This window comes from Lampris incognitus, chromosome 21 (genome assembly GCF_029633865.1).
Source record: "Lampris incognitus isolate fLamInc1 chromosome 21, fLamInc1.hap2, whole genome shotgun sequence".
NCBI lineage: Eukaryota > Metazoa > Chordata > Actinopteri > Lampriformes > Lampridae > Lampris > Lampris incognitus.
Window position 1 is genome coordinate 22222413 of NC_079231.1, and position 20954 is coordinate 22243366.

General features: G+C 46.8%; 1 protein-coding gene across 1 annotated transcript; it reads left to right on the top strand.

The window, feature by feature from the left end:
* The first annotated feature begins 13836 nt into the window (after positions 1 to 13836).
* Positions 13837 to 19450, top strand: c21h8orf74 (chromosome 21 C8orf74 homolog). The gene is made up of 5 exons (XM_056301104.1): positions 13837 to 13884; positions 15518 to 15701; positions 16331 to 16644; positions 18825 to 18980; positions 19220 to 19450. Exons 1-5 carry the CDS (start codon positions 13837 to 13839, stop codon positions 19448 to 19450), a joined length of 933 nt encoding a protein of 310 aa, XP_056157079.1.
* The last annotated feature ends 1504 nt before the right edge of the window (positions 19451 to 20954 follow it).

Below are 20954 nucleotides of genomic sequence, written 5' to 3' on the forward strand. Positions count from 1 at the left end.
ATATATATTCTTTATCAGACCTGTTTTCCATGTATTCAGTCTGTCACATGTCAGAGTCTATACCTCCCACACACACACACACACACACACACACACACACACACACACACACACACACACACCCATCGTGTTGCCGCTAGCTTGGGGAGTGAAGTTGATGACGTCATGCTGTGAAAAGGGTCCATGTGGATTCATGGCGGCGTGTCCTGATGTCCTCCAGCCTAACCAGTGACGGGGAAGTGCAAGGCGTCGCAACGTTACTTTAGCGAGTAACTAAACACAAGAACATTTTAGTGAACTGCTGACCTCTACGGGTTAAAAACCATGCGATGTAAGCATAGCAGAGTAAACACAGCTGCAGATCGTGACATTCATAATGTCTCTGTTTTAGTGGGAAGATGGCGGCGCGAATGCACCTTTGCGGCGGCCTCACCCAATACCGTGCATGCAGCGTCTTTGTCCACGTCTGCGTCTCAGTTGGTGTCTTGGTTTGAGGGCTGGGAGAGCTGGCGCTGGATCGGCTGGGAGAGCTGGGTCTGCTGCGTCCTGTGGGCCCAGGGACCACGGCCCTGCCTGGAGCTGCACCCGAGGAGGTAACACCGAGGGCGGTCTGACAGGACGCGGAAGCGGGGCAGGCTAAGCTAACTGCTAGCCCATGCAGACCAGCAGTTCAGAGAACACCGTGGGCGGTCTGGCGGCGGCCTCGCCTGGCGTTGACTGTGTCTTTGGTGTCGTCGTGTGGAGTGCGGGGAGGTGTGTGGAAGGTGTCTGGCTGGGAGAGCTGGCGTTAGATCGGCTTGGGGAGCTTTGTCTGCTGCATCTGGTGGGCCCAGGGACCACGGCCCTGCCTTGGAGCTGCTCCCGAGGAGGAAACACCGAGGGCGGTCTGACAGGACGCGGAAGTGGATCAGGCTACGCTAACTGCTAGCCCATGCAGACCGGCAGTTCCGACAGGGTAGAGGCTAGTTCCCATCGATGCAGAGAACGGTCAACTGAGCATGCGCAAGTACTCGTTGCCTCCGTTGTTTGGGTAGGTTAAGGTTAGGGTTAGGGCGGGGTTAGGGTTAAAGTTAGCTAATCAGACGCAGAGTAGGGGTGGGTTTTGCTAGAATCCTAGCGCCTGGATGCTACGCGGGGCGTGTGGAGGCGTGGTAGAGGCATTTCGCGCATGCTCAGTTGACCGTTCTCTGCTCCATTTCCGTTCTCTGCATCGATGGGAACTAGCCTCTACCGTTCCGACAGTCATCCTGGCGTTCGTTCTCCTGGACAGTGTTTTGTTTTTGTTTTCTGTAGTTTGGCTATACGTGTCCTTGTAGTTTTTAGATTTAGATGTGTGTTGTTTGTCTTTGTTGCACTGCTGTGTGCTGGGGGAAACAATATGTCATTTCATTTCATGTATGCAAGTACATGAAATGAAATGACAGTGTCCCTGATTCCTCATTGTATTTAGGTGTACCAGCAAACCTGTAGGCGTGGACAGACTGTCTGCAGCTGTGTTTATCCTGCTATGCTTACATCCGATACAGTGCTGCTTGTTTTTTTTAATATTTTATTATTATTATTATTACCAAGCCTAGCCTGCCATTTTTTAACCTTTACATGCTTTTTAACTTGTAGACATCAGCAGACTCAATGACATGGTTATTCGTTAATATCTGAGTTGGGCTGTGCAGCACTGTATATTGTATATTGGGAAATGGAGATTAAGATTTGGTTTAAAACTTAATTTACTAAACTAAAGGTACAAGGTCAACAGAGTCCAAGTGAGTTCTTGAACTCGTGCAGTTGCAGGACTTCCTATGTAAGAACATGTTAAATGCTACGCAGAAGGGAAAGGAGCTCGGTGTAGACAGTAACTTAATGGTTTACAATCACTTTGTCCTCATTTGGGCTGTGTTTTTAATCTACTGATTTCTGTCTTAATCCTAGTTGTGGTAACGCCTGTGAGTCTACTGTCACAACGTGTGACTCAAACAGAAATAAGCAGGGTGACCTGAAGGGCGGTGGCGGTGGTGCTGCTGGAGTCAGGGGTGAATCTCTCTCCACAAAATAGACAATGACCGTTGAGAAGCAAGTATTTTACTCTTTAAGTGCCCTACAACACACTGTGACACGTGCGTTAAGGTATATTTTTCACCACAAAAAAGCTCAAAGACCTACTAACTCTGTCAACACGCCTTATCATATTTGTAAGGTTTGTACGTTTCACTTTTTTTAAACGAGAACACTCTCTGCTTCAAGGTAAAGGGTCTGCTGAGAAGCACTATATAGTTCACCTTTGTGTAGTCGGTCTCACGAAGTAATGACTTCAAATCCCATGATGCTCTTGAGCAAGGGACTGAATACACGAGGTTTTCCGTCTGACCTGTAGGTGGCGGTAAAGTACAGGGCGTAAGTTGTTGCAACACGTGACCCTCCAGAGTGTTGTGAAGTAGTGCCTTTTATGATGCAAGCAGCAAAGCAAACAACAACAGAGCTCTTAAATTGATTTTAACTTTCAAAACATTTCTAATTTCTCTCGATGCGTAGGAGCATTTCTGAACCACATTCTCCATCTAATCTCGTCAAGCTCTTATTTACCAGTCTGTATCTGACACTGAAGTCTATACACGACGATGAATAGGACTTGGGGGGGGGCGAGAAGAGATGATGAGAAGGCGTAGGTGGGCTTCAGAGGATTCTGGGTAGACGTAAAAGTCAAGGAAGATCGGCTCCCTTAGTAACAGCAGCTAGGCAGGTAAAGGCGGGTTGCTGCTCTCTGGAGGAACCCTACGTGTTGCCTGGTGTTCCTTGCGAGTGGATAACCTGGCGGTTCATCACACCTCCCAGATGTGCTTGTTAATTTGGAGAAAACATTGCTCTGACACTTTGAGTCACTGGTCTGATAACAACCTTACATATGCTAACTAGTGATAGGACTTACAACTGACTGGTTTTACACCAGTTCCTGAAGAGGAAGAAGAAGACGGAGTAGTAGTAGTAGTAGTAGTAGTGGTGGTGGTGGTGGTAGTTGCTCAGGGGATACTTGGTAGGTTGATGCTTTCAAAGTATCAGAATGCCTCTCCCGTGAAATGATTGATAGCCCGAAAGGTTACAAAGTAACGGTGATGCTTTCACTGGATCAATTCATCAAATGATCAATTAAAAACAACAACAACAACAAAGTGATGAATCTTTAAGGCCAGTCATGCAGCCATCCAGATCCATCCATTATCCAAGCCGCTTATCCTATTTAGGGTCGCGGGACGCTGGAGCCTATCCCAGCATTCATTGGGCGGCAGGCGGGGGAGACACCCTGGACAGGCCGCCAGGCCATCACAGGGCCCACATATTCACACCTAGGGACACTTAAATATGGCCGATTCACCTGCCCCACATGTCTTTGGACTGTGGGAGGAAACCGGAGCACGCGAAGGAACCCCACGCAGACACGGGGAGAACCTCCACACTGAGGACGACCCCCAAGGTACCCGGGGTTTGAACCCAGGACCTTCTTGCTGTGAGGCGACCGCTCTAACCACTGCGGTGGCGCAGTGGTTAGAGGCACCGCAGATCCAGATCTAGATCACATTGTTAAAGCGCATTGTTCGTTCTCAGCCCAGCATATGAAGTCCTGTGTTGTGAAGAGACGTCCGAGGAGTGCAGGAACATACATCCTCCCACGACCGAGCGTCTGCGCGGGTCTCATCCGTGGGCGGTTTTCCACTCGCCATCTCACATAAATATTGGATGTCAGGCTCGTGACACCTACGGAGGGCCTATACCGGTACGTTCTGCCATTTCAGATCCACCAAAATATAGACCCCTAAATCCACATACATCACTGAGTGCACGTGTACTAAACGGCACTGTCCAAACGATGTAGATCACGGTTTCCTTCTTTGCCATGGGTGGTGAACACGGCTCCCATACCCTCATCGTGTAATACTGTATGATGTGGCCTACTTTCATCTGTGCCCTCCTCTCTCACACCCTTATCCCATTACCAGGTGTGTGTGACTCACCTATTACACAAATCCCGCACAACTGGAAAGGGAACACGCACGCACGCACGCAGACATCACATGGGACCCATAACGCTCTCGAGCTTAACAGAACGAGATACCGATATGGAACCTTTCCGATATTAAGGAATATAACTGACCCGTATTGAAGCATTTCCGGTATGGAATATAATTTACCGATATGGAAGCATTTCCGGTATGGAATATAACTTACCGATATGGAAGCATTTCCGAGAGCAACTGCTTCAAACTTTGACCGATGTCGGATCGATAGCCGATGGCACAGCTGGGGGGGGGGGGGGACAAATCATCAGATCTGGTCGATGACCATCCGCGGCGGCGCGACGTCGTCGTGCGAGCGCTCCGTGGTCCGCGTCAGACAGGAGTTGCGGTCTCGGCGTACTTTCCTCCGGGGGGTTTTCGGCAAAACGCGCACGCTGCTGGGATCATCATCGAACCGTCCGCACGCAATCCCGCTGTTTGTTGTTTGTCTATTTGGGTCGCGGGGGGGGGGGACCCGACACGCGCGCACAGGCGCTCGTCCCCAGTCGCTGCCCAGAGAGAAGACCCGGGGAGTAAAGACTCGGCTGAGGAAGACGAGGAGGGAGGGAGGGAGGGAGGGAGTGGGATTCGTATGAAAGAGGATTAGACATGTCTAAACCATCTGTGTTCTCCATAGTAATGAGTCCATCCTCACAGGGAGGAGGCTGCCCTGCATCATACACCCTGTCGGCCTGCCGATTAGGGGGAAATTGGCTCATCGCGAGTCATACCACTTCTCTCTCTCTCTCTCTCTCTCTCTCTCTCTCTCTCTCTCTCTCTCTCTCTCTCTCTCTCTCACCCTGTCGCTCACCTGAATACCTTGCAAACTGACTAAACGCCGCGGAGGGCTTCTCATAAGGAACCTGTACGAGTCCCTCCTTGGTTGACCGTGTGGACTCGCTGATGAGTTAAATGATGTGAACTGGCTCCCACGTTTAGACATCCAGGCGACCTTTAAATACAATTTGCATGTTGTATTCCCTCGTTAAGCACACGCTTCTATCCAACTCTGCCAGTTGCAGTATAGCTGCTGTATAGAAATCATATCACAGTAGTTCTTAGCAGCAGTAGTAATAATATATATAGCAATCATATTGTAGTAGTAGTAGTAGCAGTAGTAATAATATATCTGCTAGTATATAGCAATCATATCATAGTAGCAGTGGTAGTAGTAGTAATAATAGTGCATCTGCAATATAGCAATCATATTGTAGTAATAGTAGTAGTAATATAGTGGTAGTATATCTGCTATATAGAAACCATATCATAGTAGTACTTAGTAGTAGCAGTGGTAGTATATCTGCTATATAGTAGTAGTAGTAATGGTAGCGGTAGTATATCTAGTGTATAGTGTAGTATGTAGTATATATAGTCGCAGTATATAGTGGTAGTATAGTGGTAGTAATGGTAGTGGTAGTAGATGATGACTAGTAGTTCTCCTGATTTCCTACGTTAGATGCACTTATTGTAAGTCGCTTTGGATAAAACCGCTGGCTAAATGACTGTAATGTAATGTAATCTGCTATATCGCAATCATATTGTAGTAGTAGTAGTAGTAGTAGTAATATAGTGGTAGTATATATGCTATATAGCAATCATATCATAGTAGTACTTAGTAGTACTGGTAGTAGTGGTGGTGGTGGTAGTATATCTGCTATATAGTAGTAGTAGTAGTAGTGGTGGTAGTGGTAGTGGTAGTATAGCTGCTATATAGCAATCATATCATAGTAGCAGTGGTACTAGTAGTATTAACAGTAGTAGTAGTAGTACATCTGCTATATAGCAATCATATCGTAGTAGTAGTAGTGGTAGTAGTGGTAGCAGTAGTAGTATATGTACTATATAGTAATCATATCATAGTAGTGCTTAGTAGTAATAGTAGTAGTAGTAGTAGTAGTAGTGGTAGTATATCTGCTATAAATTGGTAGTAGCAGTAGTAGTAGGAGAAGTAGTAGTACTTGTTGTAGTAGTTAAGTAAAGTAGGTAAAGTTTTATTTCTATAGCACTTTTAAACACAGTTATAAAGGGCTCTACACTCAATACAGAAAATACGAGTAAACACATAAAATAAGTTGAATAAAAATAAAACATGGCACAGGGAGTAACAGACCAAGCTAAAAACGAACCAAAACAGGAGGCAGGGGTGGGGGATCTATAAAAAGGCTTGCCTGAAAAGATGGTTTTCAGAAGCCGGTTAAAACGCGCAAAGATTCAGCAAATCTAATGGATTGGGGAAGATTATTCCAGAGGCTTGGGGCTAAAACTGCAAAGGTGTGGTCATCTTTTGTTTTGCAGTTGGAGTGAGGGATGGATAAAAGACCAGGGGTTTGAGGATCGGAGGTGGAATGAGGAAAGAGAAGGTCAGAAATGTAACTGGGGGCAAGATCATGCAGTGCTTTAAATGTAATCAGTAAGATCTTGTAGATTATTCTGAATTTGATAGGGGTAACATGGGACCTACGGCTCGCTCTAGTTAGTAGTCTAGCAGCTGCAGTCTGAACCAACAGCAGACTATTAAAAGTAGATTGGTTGAGGCCAGAGTAGAGGGAATTACAGTAATCTAGACGGGAGAAAATGAAAGTGTCAATTAATATTTCAATATCCTTAAAAGACAAGCTATTTCTGATTTTTGCAATATTTCTCAGCTGAATAAAACAGGATTGGACAAACTTAGTAACATGGTGGTTGAAAGACATATTCTGGTCAAAGATAAGATAAGATTTTTAGCGGTAGGTTTGATGTTTGAATGAAGTGGGCCATTAAACTGATCAACTGCAGTGGGGAAGTTCTCAGGACCAGTTAAGAGAACTTCAGTTTTGTCGGGGTTTAGATGGAGGAAATTAAAGGACATCCAGTTTTTGGTGGAAGCTAAGCAATCATGGAGAGAGGACAGTTGATTCAGGTTATTGGGTTTGGCAGAGAAATAGAGCTGAGTATCATCGGCATAGCAGTGGTATGACATGTCTTGAAAAGGACTAAACAAATGACCCAGAGGAAGCATCTATAAAGAGAAGAGGATTGGCACAAGGAGAGACCCCTGAGGGACTCCACACAGTAGGGGAGCTGACGAGGATACAAGATCATTAATACAAACATTAAAGTATCTATTAGTCAGATAAGGGCGAATCCTATTTAATGCTGTACCAGAAATGCCAACCCAGTTCTCCAACCTATCAAGTAAGATGGCATAATCGATGGTATCAAAGGCAGCGGTTAAATCTAGGAGAATAAGAAAATTCACCTTTATCAGCATGCATAAGAATGTATTTGGGCACTCTTAGTAATGCAGTGTCAGTACTATGCTTGTGACGAAAGCCGGGTTGAAATTCATCGAAAATTTTGTGACCCTGAGTCAGCTGCAGGATTTGGTTCACAACGATTTTTTTTTCAAGGATTTTGGATAAAAAATAAAGTTTGAAAATTGGTCTATAATTCTTTACCCTTGCCGGATCGAGACAGGGTATTTTGAGGAGGGGTTAAACAAAGGCAATTTTAAAATAGTCAGGTACGGACCCGGATGTGAGTGAGCAGCTGACGCCAGAGAGCAGGCTGGGACCTCAGCCAGGGGGGATGGATTTTAAACATTTTGTCGGAACTATATCATAGGGACTGGAGGGGGGACGCATAAGGGCAACAGTATTTACAAGGAACTGTAGAGAAACGGGACTAGATTCCGACATTTAAATCGAACGGCTGAAAGGGGCAGGGGGGGCAGTAGAGGTAAAACTGGACCTTAGACCACCGATCCTGTCGACAAAGAAAGACGAGACATTTTCAGTCATTAGCATAAAAGGCAGAAACGGTAGGAAGAGAGGGGTTCACAAGCTGCTTGATAGGACAAAACAGAAACCTAGGGTTATGTTTAGTACTATCGATCAAGTCAGAGAAGTAAGCTGCTCTCGAACCTGTCATGGTTTGATTCAAATTCGATAATAACGCCTTCATAGGGCGAACTTCAAGGGTAGAATTTTTCCATCTGCGTTCGGCCTTTCTATATTCCCTTCTTCTATGGCGGGTGTTTTCATTGATCCCAGTGGTTGGGTTAATAACTGGCCACAGCCCAGGAAGAACAGGGCAGACGCACACATATCATTAAACCATCTAATGTGGTCATTAATGTTGCTGGCCAGACTGGAAAAGTACCTAGAAAACGTGACTGCTGACTGCTTATTAAAGATGCGAGAGTGGATTATACGTTTCTGGGGTAGTGTAGTAGGTGGTAAAGAAGCATCAAAGATAACACATTTATGGTCAGAGACAAAATCAATCTGAGTCAGGGAATTAAGAGATGTTCATGGTGAAAATTAAGTACAGGTTGTGCCCACGGCTATGTGTGGGGTCAGTGACATGCTGCGCAAGGTTAACAGACTTAGAGTCTTTTAAAGTTGGGCGTCCGGGTAGCGTGGCAGTCTATTCCATTGCCTACCAACATGGGGGTCGCCGGTTCGAATCCCCGAGTTGCCTCCGGCATGGTCAGGCGTCCCTACAGACACAATTGGCCGCGTCTGCGGGTGGGAAGCCCGATGTGGGTATGATCTTGTCCGTCAACCTGTCCATCACCATTGCAAACAAGAAAGGGCTCAGAGCCGATCCTTGATGTAATCCCACCTCCACCTTGAACCCATCTGTCATTCCAACCGCACACCTTACCACTGTCATACTGCCCTCATACATATCCTGCACCACTCCTACATACTTCTCTGCAACTCCTGACTTCCTCATACAATACCACACCTCCTCTCTTGGCACCCTGTCATATGCTTTCTCTAAATCCACAAAGACACAATGTGACTCCTTCTGGCCTTCTCTATACTTCTCCATCAACATTCTCAAGGCAAACATCACATCTGTGGTGCTCATAATACCATACTGCTGCTCACTAATCATGACCTCTCCTCTTAACCTAGCTTCTATTACTCTTTCTCATATCTTCATGCTGTGGCTGATCAACTTTATACCTCTGTAGTTGTTACAGCTCTGCACATCACCCTTATTCTTGGAAACAGGTACCAGTATGCTTATTCTCCACTCCTCAGGCATCCTCTCACTTGCCAAGATTGTGTTAAACAATCTAGTTAAAAACCCCACTGCCATCTCTCCTAAACACCTCCATGCCTCCACATGCATCTGATATATCAGGTCAGGTGTGCTCTGGGTAAACAGTGGGCTTTTGTCCTGAAGGCCTTGGCCTCCCATTCCTCATGGACATAAACAAAATATTAAAATGCTGCTAGATGGTCACACGGTGGCTATGTTGGTCTAATCTGGAGTTTATATTTGTGATATTGGGCTATACAAATAAAATTGACATGACTTGACTGTACTTGGTAGGCTATTTGATTAGCTTTAGAAAACTGATGCTGGAGGCTGGAAATTAATTTTGTCACAAAAACAACTTAAACTGCCTCTGAATGTAGCCTGCCTGCGACTGGCTTCCCATCAAGACAAATTGTGGGGATTATACATTATTACTGATGTGACCATGTACATTATTTAATTACATTATCACCACAGCATAGTTAATTACTTTCTTCTTCTGGTTTCTTATACCGGCTAGTAAGCAACTTCTAATGTGTTTCCACCATCTAATAAACAGGTTTAGGAATCGAGGAATTGCTATAACAAGCTCTACTACTACTACCACTACTTTGAGCTGCTCCCGTTAGGGGGCGCCACAGCGGATCATCAGTCTCCATCTCTTCCTGTCCTCTGCATCTTCCTCTGTCACACCAGCCACCTGCATGTCCTCCCTCACCACATCCATAAACCTCCTCTTTGGCCTTCCTCTTCTCCTCTTCCCTGGTAGCTCCATATTCAGCATCCTTCTCCCAGTATACTCAGCATCTCTCCTCCACACATGTCCAAACCATCTCAATCTTGCCTCTCTTGCTTTGTCTCCAAACCGTCCAACCTGAGCTGTCCCTCTAATATACTCCTTTCTAATCCTGTCCTTCTTCATCACTCCCAATGAAAATCTTATCATCTTCATCTCTGCCACCTCCAGCTCCGCCTCCTGTCTTCTCATCAGTGCCACTGTCTCCAAACCATACAACATAGCTGGTCTCACTACCATCTTGTAACCCTTCCCTTTAACTCTTGCTGGTACCCTTCTGTCACTCCTGACACTCTTCTCCACCCACTCCACCCTGCCTGCACTCTCTTCTTCACCTCTCTCCTGCACTCCCCGTTACTTTGGACAGTTGACCCCAAGTATTTAAACTCATACACCTTCATCACCTCTACTCCTTGCATCCTCACCATTCCACTGTCCTCCCTCTCATTCACGCATAGGTACTCCGTCTTGCTCCTGCCGACTTTCACTCCTCTTCTCTCCAGTAGTCCGGGAATATTAGGTCATTTTTTCGCCAAGGTCGGAAAAAATTAGTAAAAAAAACTGAATATTGCTGGATGCAATCCTTTCACCATCCTCAGCAACATACTAAAAGTCCCCTCTTATCCTCCTTGAGCTTTTTCTGTTGTGACGTCATGATGTCATGAGTGTCACTGATGTCGAAAATAGCGTTTGATCCAAGAAATACAGTCCACACGAGTTCATCGTTTACTTCTTTGCAATGCTATCGTCATTGTTTTAAAAAAGGGATTGCTTCAAAACGAAACGTTATACCGTGACGTCAAATAGGCGTCATGACGTCATTGTGGCGTCGTGATGCCATGTCGTCAATATGTCCTGATTGGGCTTCGTGTTGTTTTTTCTTAATCTTTCACAGTATCAGGACGTTTTCTTCCATGTTTTTCAGGGTATGTCAAGAAGATTCTGAAGAGAAACAGTGACGTCATGGACGAGGACAGCATTTGCATTCTGTGTGATGAAGAACTCAGCAGAGGAGGCAGTTTCTGTGACTAGAGGACTGGACACCATTCGAAAAAGCGGCGTGCAGCGAGGGGACGGAATGGCCGAGAGGTTGACTGGCCTGTCGTCCACTGATGTGCACCAAATAACTATACACGTCGATCTAGTATTGTGTCCAGGGGTTAAAGTGGGATTTGGTAAGTGGGGGATCTCTGTATTAGAGAGGTGGGCAAAAGTGCTAGGTAGCTAACGTTAGGCTAGCTAACCACTGGTCCAGTAGTCCCGACGTTAGCATTGTTAGCTAATAATAGCTACCGGTAGCTAACGTTTGCTAGCTATTTAGTTATTTGAATGAAAATATTGCATGGCCAGAGCTAAGGTTGGACAAACATAACTAGCTAGCTACCGGTAACATTACCGGACGCTACCGATAGTTAGCTTGCCTAGCAGCATTCAAACAACTAGCCAGCAACGTCAGCAACTAGCTAGCAACGTTACCGGGTGGAAGATAGCTGGTTAGCTAGCTAGCTAACGTTTCGTTCGCTAACGTTTGTTGCTTGAATGAAAACCACAGCAGAGCTAGACAAAACTATTGGAAATACTATTGGAAATACACTGAAGATACTCCCTCTTTGTGCCCCCCGATCCAAGATAATAGTGCAGGTAGCAGGTTGACGCTCTCTCGAGTCTTGTCTGCCTGGTGCGGTGAACTGACCCTGACCCGTGAGTGTGAAGCCAGTCTCTTCTGACGTCATGTCTGGTGAAGCCAGACAGCAGGCAGGTGCGGGTCACGTGAGGACGCGACATCCTTCAAACTTTTAGAAAAAGTAAAGTAGTATAAAAATAGAAGAACGACTTTATTTGCGATTTATTTTGAAATGCTTGTGAATTGGCTGCATCATGTTTTTTTGTTTTAAATTTTACTGTGACAAAAAGGTTGAAATTACTCCTGTCTACAGAGTGCCGGATCTCAGCTCCGGTTGACTCGGGGGAGGAGGAGGAGGAGGGGAGGTGCCGGTGTCGGGATCCGGGGAGCTCCGGCCCACTTTAATCACTGGTTGTGTCCGTGCTTCATCCTTCACCGATAACATACAAAAAAAACCCTCGGATCATCACTGCAGCACTGCTTGTTTTGTGGCGGTGACTGTGACATAGCAGCGGAAACAAGACAAGCCTTCGGGCAGGAGGAAATGTACACAGGGAGTACGAACAATGTCCTGTAAAGACACTATCGCCAAAGCGGCGGATGAACACGATGACGAATGGGGACACAAAGTGCTTTCGCGTGCTGATTCCGTGATTGACTTGGTGGCTGATGAAGCCAAGCACCAGGGCAAATGTTATGCAGATTTCTTCAAATGGCCATCAGAACGTAAGCCAGGCCGTCCACAGGACAACGCTTTGGCCGAGGCACATGACAAACTGTTCCTCATACCTGAGTGAAAATGATGACGCCAACACTCAGATGATGAGCTACTTCAAAAACTTGCAGAACTGTGTTCCCGAGAAGACATCCTATGGCGGTTTAGTCAAAAATAATCAAGTAAAATATACTATACTAAGATACATCTCCGGTAAGGCTATTTCTCACGTAAGTGTAACATATGACGTCATAACGGTGGAAGCTCAAGAGGGATACGTGGGGACTTTTAGCACGTTGTCAAGGCTGCTGAGAGGAGCGCATACACCAATTTTCAGCTTTTTACTCATTTTTTTCCGACCTTTTGCCCATTTTGACTTGGCTCCAGCGCAAACCTCCGCCTCTCCGGGCTCTCCTCCACCTGCTCCCTACTCTCACTACAGATCACAATGTCATCCGCGAACGTCATCGCCCACAGAGACTCCTGCCTGATCTCGTCCATCAACCTGTCCATCACCCACTGCAAACAAGGGCTCAGAGCCGATCCTTGATGTACCCCCACCTCCACCTTGACCCCCATCTGTCATTCCAACCACATACCTCACCACTGTCACACTGCCCTCATACATATCCCGCACCACTCCTACATGCTTCTCTGCAACTCCTGACTCCCTCATACAATACCACACCTCCTCTCTCGGCACCCTGTCATATGCTTTCTCTAAATCCGCAAAGACACAGTGTAACTCCTTCTGACCTCCTCTATACTTCTCCATCAACATTCTCAAACAAACATCACATCTGTGGTGCTCTTTCCAGTGGCGCCCCCAAGGGGTGGCCACGGCCACCCTGATACTATCCCTGCCCCCCCCCGCTGGCCCCCCCAGCCACGAGTCGCATATGCAGAATATGCTTCTGATTATGCATAATATGCTTCTATCTGATATCTTACATTAGGTGCTGTTCATTTAAATCAATAATGTATATTTTTCTTAACTCTCATATTGACAGTTTTCCACTAGCCTATACAGTATACTAACAACAGCAGCATAGAATTCCCCTAATTCAGTCATGGCTTTTGGTTTTGGTGTGCCACCCCAAGATTTTCAGTGACCCCATTTGGCCCCCCCGATGAAATATTTCTGGGGGCGCCACTGGCTCTTTCCTGGCATGAAACCATACTGCTGCTGCTGATCATCACCTCTCCTCCTCTTAACCTGGCTTCTATTACTCTTTCCCATATCTTCATGCTGTGGCTGATCAACTTTACACCTCTGTAGCGGCTACAGCCCTGCACATCGCCCTTATTTTTGATTATATATATAATAGCAATATATATATAATTGCTATAACAAGCTCAAGTCTACAACGATTTTTTTTTAAAAGCAATAAAAAATAAAACACAGGAAGCTAAATTCAAACCCCTGAGTATCAGTCCTGCTCCTGACCAAGACCCGGAATAAGAAATTGAAGGGTGCACCCTCGGATGGCGATTAAACCTATTTCCACGCCTCCGCCGCTTCGGCCTCGTCCTCCGTGAAGCGACGTGACCGCGCCGAGCCACCGACCCACGTGATTCCGTCTCCGTTGGCAACGAGGCGCGCTCTCGCCAAACAAACATGGCGGCCGTGGCGGAGGCGGAACTGCGCCGGATATTCAGACTTCGGGTAGGTCGGATGTGTTTGTCTCACCGGATAACAGAACCTAACTTTGGTAAACAAAACGTCCAAATTGAAATTCGAGCGATTAACGTTTAGATATTTCATTTCGTCGCCGCCAAAACATGGAGACGATGAATACAGAGGCTCGCTGTCTCACCTTCCTCATACAGAACAATAATAACTCGAACGTATGTACCGGAAGTCCGTTTTAAATCGTCACATCCTTCATATCTACTCCTGTATTGTCACAACGTGTGTCTGGTGTGTGTCTGTGTGAGAGTCTATAAACGGCCAAACTAAAGCACTTTTGGGGCCTTGATTCTTTTTGGAGGTTATTGGGGATGATCAGGGGCACCTATAAAAAATAGCAGAAAATTAAAAATTCATAATTATGCATAAATATGCAAAATATGCATTTTTCTAAAAATGGCTGAAAACCACTTTTCTCGGCATTTCAGATGATTCTGACCATCTTTGATTTTTTTTTACCTATATAAAAAAAAATTCTGGGACTTAGAAATGTTTTGGCATTATGCAAAATAAATGCATTTTTGCAAAAATGCACTTATGATCCTCATTTTTTTTTGGAGGTGGTAGGTATTGTTCCAGAGAGGACCAGAAAAATAGCAGAAAATTAAAATATAATTATGCATAATTATGCATTTTCTAAAAATGGCTAAAAACCACTTTTCTCGGCATTTCAGATGATTCTGAGCATTTGGGGGGAGGGAGTTGGATGTGGAGGGGGTTTAGGGTCAGGACTTATGAGTTTAAATACTTGGGGTCAGCTGTCTAAAGTAACGGGGAGTGCAGGAGAGAGGTGAAGAAGAGAGTGCAGGCAGGGTGGAGTGGGTGGAGGAGAGTGTCAGGAGTGACAGAAGGGTACCAGCAAGAGTTAAAGGGAAGGTTGTATGGTTTGGAGACAGTGGCACTGATGAAAAGACAGGAGGAGGAGCTGGAGGTGGCAGAGATGAAGATGATAAGATCTCCACTGGGAGTGACGAAGAAGGACAGGATTAGGAACGAGTATATTAGAGGGACAGCTCAGGTTGGACGGTTTGGAGACAAGCAAGGGAGGCAAGATGGAGACGGTTTGGACATGTGTGGAGGAGAGATGCTGGGTATACTGGGAGAAGGAGGCTGAATATGGAGCTGCCAGGGAAGAGGAGAAGAGGAAGGCCAAAGAGGAGGTTTATGGATGTGGTGAGGGAGGACATGCAGGTGGCTGGTGTGACAGAGGAAGATGCAGAGGACAGGAAGAGGTGGAAACGGATGATCCGCTGTGGCGCCCCCTAGTGGGAGCAGCCGAAAGTAGTAGTAGTAGTAGTAGTAGTAGTACTAGTGAGGCTACTTTGGTCAGTCCTCACTTCTTTAAGGGTCTGTTTTAGGGTTAGGACTTACAGTTTAAGGTTACATTTAGGATTGGGTTTAAGTAAGGGTAAGGGTTAAGATAAGGGTAAGGTTTAAGAGGATGTAGTTCTGATGGTTAAGGGCTATGGAGTGAATGTAGTCAATGAGGGGTCCTCACAAGTATAGAAAAACAAATGTGTGTGTGTTTGTGTGTGTCTGTGTGTGTGTAGAAAGGTGGAACCACACGACAGTGTGGCTGTCAGTTCTGTCTTTGCTCTGTCCTTGTCAGAGAGAGGAGGGCATACCACGGCTCAGCGGTCACTTCTCGTGGACGGAGCTCCCCGGCGAGCGGCGGCGGTTCCATCAGCAGTTCGTGTTCGACCTGGCCGTGTTCGCTGCGGAGCGTGGCTTCCCGTGGCCCGACGTGAGCCGAGTGGCCGTGATGGCCAAAGGCCTCTTCCCACACCTGGAAGGTCAGAGGCCTCACCGGCCTAAAACTATAATGGATTACCAAGCCCACAGAGGGAAGACCCTCACAGTGTTTTGTTCTTATTCAAAGACCTCGCGACTAAGCCCACATGAAGACAACCCCTTTGTACTGACACTAAGTCATGTAGAGGTGATGTAGGTAGTTTGGAGAATTTATTTGATATCTTACACCAGGGCGGCACGGTGGCCCAGTGGTTAGCCTGGTCACCTCACAGCAAGAGGGTCCTGGGTTCGAACCGCGGGGTTGTCCAACCTTGGTGGGTCATCCCAGGTCGTCCTCTGTGTGGAGTTTGCATGTTCTCCCCATGTCTGCGGTGGGTGTCTCCGGGTGCTCCGGTTTCCCCCACCCTCGAAAAGACGTGCATGTTAGGGTTAATACTCCCGTCTGTGACCAAGGTCCCCGGGTGCTGCACGGTGGCTGCCCACTGCTGCTAGCTACACAGCTAGGAGGGGGTAATTCCCCCACAGGGCTCAATGAAGTATCTCGAAATCAGAAATCAAAAGAAATTAAAAAAATCTCGACACTCGTCGTGAGCGCTGACGTAGCTCAGAGGGCAGATTACTTGCTGCCAGTTATCCCAGGCTCTAGTAACACCTTGGCTCTGTTTTCCAGGTTTGGATGCTGCTAGCCTCCCGTTCCTTCTCAACGATGCTCTGTCAGGGTGCTTGCCCCACCTCACGCCGGTCCACCGGCACGAGCTGACCCGGCACCTCACCGACACCCTCGCCTCCAGTGGGCGGCTGCTGCAGGCCGTCGTGGCGGGGGCTGCCGCCCCGTCCATCACCCGGGCTCACCTGGAGGTGGCCACGCCCCCCAGACCCCTCCCTCTTGCACAGGTGCTGAAGAGCGAGCGTCGCGGTGGTGACACGAGCCCGTTAGCCGTGGGTTTGGTCACCAGAAACACGTCTTGCACGTGGCCCTTGGAGGTCAGATAGTCGAGTTCACGTCAAACGACTTGTCATTAAAGGACAAGGCTCGCTACTTCTTCAAGGTACACCCGGTTTAAATGTTGTCAGGCATCGATTCGAATCATAACAAACCAGAAATGAACCAGTGGGTTCAGTGCTGAGAAACTTCCCGCTGGGTTTCAGTAGGACAGTCCAACAGGACACCCGTTTAAGTCTTCCAGAACAGGAAGCGCACAAAAATTAATTTAAAGATAGATAGATTTTATTTATTTTGCACCGACTTTAAATCCTTGCTGAATCTGCAGCGGTCTCTGAAAGTATGTGGTTCCACCACCACAGGACTGGAAGGCTACAGGACCTTGTCCAGATGTTGGCAGGTTCTGTGTCAACTGTACAAAGTTGTTCCCAATCAAATCGGTTCTGCTCCTATTCAGAACATCTATATCATATGTCAATAAACAGAAACGTGTGCTCATACCCGAGAACTGCTGTTCCACCAAAGGAGATCTGAGCATCCGGGTAGCTTAGCGGTCTATTCCGTTGCCTACCAACACGGGGATCGCCGGTTCGAATCCCCATGTTACATCCGGCTTGGTCAGGCGTCCCTACAGACACAATTGGCCGTGTCTGGGGGTGGGGAGCTGGATGTGGGTATGTGTCCTATAGCGCCTCCTCTGGTGGGTCAGGATGCCCGTTCGGGAGGGGGGGGCTGGAGGGAATAGCATGGCCCTCCCACGTGCTACGTCCCCCCGGTGAAACTCCTCACTGTCAGGTGAAAAGAAGCGACTGGTGACGCCACATGCATCGGAGGAGGCTTGTGGTAGTCTGCAGCCCTCCCTGGGTCGGCAGAGGGGGTGGAGCAGAGTGGACGAGGGGGTAATTGGCCAAGTACAACTCGGGAGAAAAAAAAGGGGAGGGGGAGCCACAAAAAAAAAGAAAAGGAGACATATTGTGCTCTATGGCGGCCTGTCCAGGGTGTCTCCCCGCCTGCTGCCCAATGGCTGCTGGGATAGGGTCCAGCATCACCGCCACCCTGAGAGCAGGATGAGTGGCTTGGCTAATGGATGGACGGATGGATGGATGGTGGAGATATAGGGGTGATTTTTTAAACAATCGCTACGTTGTTACGTATTGACCAGCGAGAACTCTCAGCAAGGTTGGTAAGCTTCTCAATAACAATAATAATAACAATAATAACAGTAATAATAATAATAACAATAACAATAATGATAATAATAACAGTAATAATAATAATAATAACAGTAATAATAATAATAACAATAATAATAACAGCAATACCAATAATAATAATGATAATAACAGTAATAATAATAATAACAATAATAATAACAGTAATAATAACAGTAATAATAATAACAATAATGATAATAATAACAATAATAATAATGACCATAACAATAATAACAACAACAATAATAATAATAACAGTAATAACAACAACAACAATAATAATAATAATAACAGTAATAATAATAACAATAATAATAATAACAGTAATAACAATAATAATAACAGTAATAATAACAATAACGATAATAATAACAATAATAATAATGACCATAACAATAATAATAACAATAATAACAGTAATAATAATAATAACAATAACAATAATGATAATGATAACAGTAATAACAATAATAATAACAGTAATAATAATAACAATAATGATAATAATAACAATAATAGTAATGACCATAACAATAATAATAACAACAATAATAATAACAGTAATAACAACAACAACAATAATAATAATAACAATAATAATAATAACAGTAATAACAACAACAACAACAACAATAATAATAATAATAATAATAATAATAATAACTATAATAATAAAACATTTTATTTGTGGGCGCCTCTCAAGGACAGCTGACAGAAGACAGCACAAAACCAGCAGCACTGTGTCAGACAGCATAACGTCAAAACTAAGCAGGCTAGACAATAAAAAGTTAACTGGACACGCCAGTGAAGCATCAGCGAGGGTTTTGTACGAATGATGTTTTGAATATAATGTGTGTTCAAAAAGCCAATTAACTATGGGGTCAGAACTGTTAATGAGGTGATCTAAGAGTGTTAGGCCTACTTTCTATCTCCAACATCTGCTCACGTTACACAACACGAGATGCGACTGTGTTTGTGCGAGTCCATCAACTCCACTATTGCCACAGGGGACCGATGTGAAGGAAGTGGAGCAGCAGCAGCAGCAAGCCAAACTCACCGCGGCCCTGAAACAGAAGGAGGAGGAGCTGAAACGTCTCCGGGAGGGGTCAGAGGTCATTCTGGCCGAGATCGACACTGCTGAAGACAGACGACTGGACAAAGAGGTTAAGCACACACACACACATTCTATACTTCTCTGTCTTTGTGGGGCCTTCTCATTGACTCCCATTCATTGGCATCCTTCCCTAACCCTTGACCCTTACCCTAAAACCAAGTCCTAACCCTAAAATAGACCCTTTTCTTTGTGGGGCCCAATAAAAGGGGCCCCCAACGTAGACGGTTACTGCTTATTCTTACCCGAACACCAACACCAGAGCCTCCATCGTGTCTCCATCTCCTCCAGGGTGTGTTGGAGCTGGTCCGTGCCTCCGTGAGGGCCAGCGGAGGCCGGATGCTGGCCAGCCTGGACCGAGAAATCTCCCTGACGGAGGACCTGCTGGAGCTTAAACTGCAGCACGCAGCCGTGACCACCAGGGGGCTTCAGCGGCCCACTTCTCCTCGCGGAGCCTCGGTCCGCCGTGCCCGCAGCAAAACCGGCAGCAGGAAGGCGAAGGCCTCCCACAAGGCTCAGTAGGAGGTGCAGGGGGAGGAGAGCAGGAAGACTCGAGCGTGCGGATAAAGTCCTCGGCATCGCTTCGTGACGCGGTGGAGTTGGAGGTCTGGATGAATGACGTAGACCCTGACCCTGAAGAAGGTGCTGTTGCCATAATCCTGATCGCGGCTCGGCTCTGTGAACCACCTGCCGTACGTGTTGTAGTTTGTACAAATACTTGTCTGGTACTCTTATAATACTTATACTGTACTGATAAAGCCCACATTACACTGTTACTTGTTTTGGTCCGTGTTTCATTCGCCTTTATTAGGCAACTTCTTACAAACATGCATCAGAATAACAAGGATATTTAAGGGCGTCCGGGTGGCGTTGCCTACAAACACAGGAATCGCTGGTTCGAATCCCCGTGTTATCTCTGTGGGTGGGAAGCCGGATGTGGGTATGTGTCCTGGTCGCCGCATCAACGCCACCTCTGGTCGGTCGAGGTGCCTGTTCGGGGGGGGGGTACTGGGGGGGGGGTAGCGTGACCCTCCCACGTGCTACGTCCCCCTGGTGAAACTCCTCACTGTCAGGTGAAAAGAAGCAGCTGGTGACTCCACATGTATGGGAGGAGGCATGTGGTGGTCTGCAGCCCTCCCCGGATCGGCAGAGGGGGGTGGAGCAGAGACCGGGACGGCTCGGGGGAGGGGGGTTAGCGGCCAGATCCAATTAAAGAAAAAAAGGAAGGGGGAGAAAAAAAAGGATATTTAATTATTTATTTTTTGTAAAATAAAGCTGCCCTTAGTCGCCCCTTGTGGACACCGGAGGAAGTCGTCTGATGATCCTGCAGATTCTCGGTTTTACTCAGCAACCCGGTCCACGGCTGCTCAGTAGCAACGCTAACCCTCCAAGGCAGATCCACTTGCATGTAATGTGTATCAGCCTTCTTTATTTGGGGGGTTTTCCCCCTTTTTCTCCCCAATTGTACCCGGCCAATTACCCCCCTCTTCCGAGCCGTCCCGGTCTCCGCTCCACCCCCTCTGCCGATCCGGGGAGGGCTCCAGACTACCACGTGCCTCCTCCCATACATGTGGAGTCACCAGCCGCTTCTTTTCACCTGACAGTGAGGAGTTTCACCAGGGGGACGTAGCGCGTGGGAGGATCACGCTATTCCCCCCCGAACAAGCACCCCAAACGACCAGAGGAGGCGCTAGTGCAGCGACCAGGACACACACCCACATCTGGCTCTCCACCCGCAGACACGGACAATTGTGCCTGTAGGGACGCCCGACCAAGCAAGAGGTAACAGGGGGATTCGAACCGGCGATCCCCATTTGGTAGGCAACAGCTATGCCACCCTGATGCCCCTATCAGACTTCTTTTTATGCTTCTTCCCTGTGACAGCATCCGGGTGTGGGCCACTTCAGGCTATGATGCAGCACTGGTGGTCTTCTTCTGGCCCTGATAGACTGGATGTGAGCCTGAAGTGGCCCACATGTATAACAGCAAATATGGCCCAAATACGCCAAATCACATGGGGGCCTTT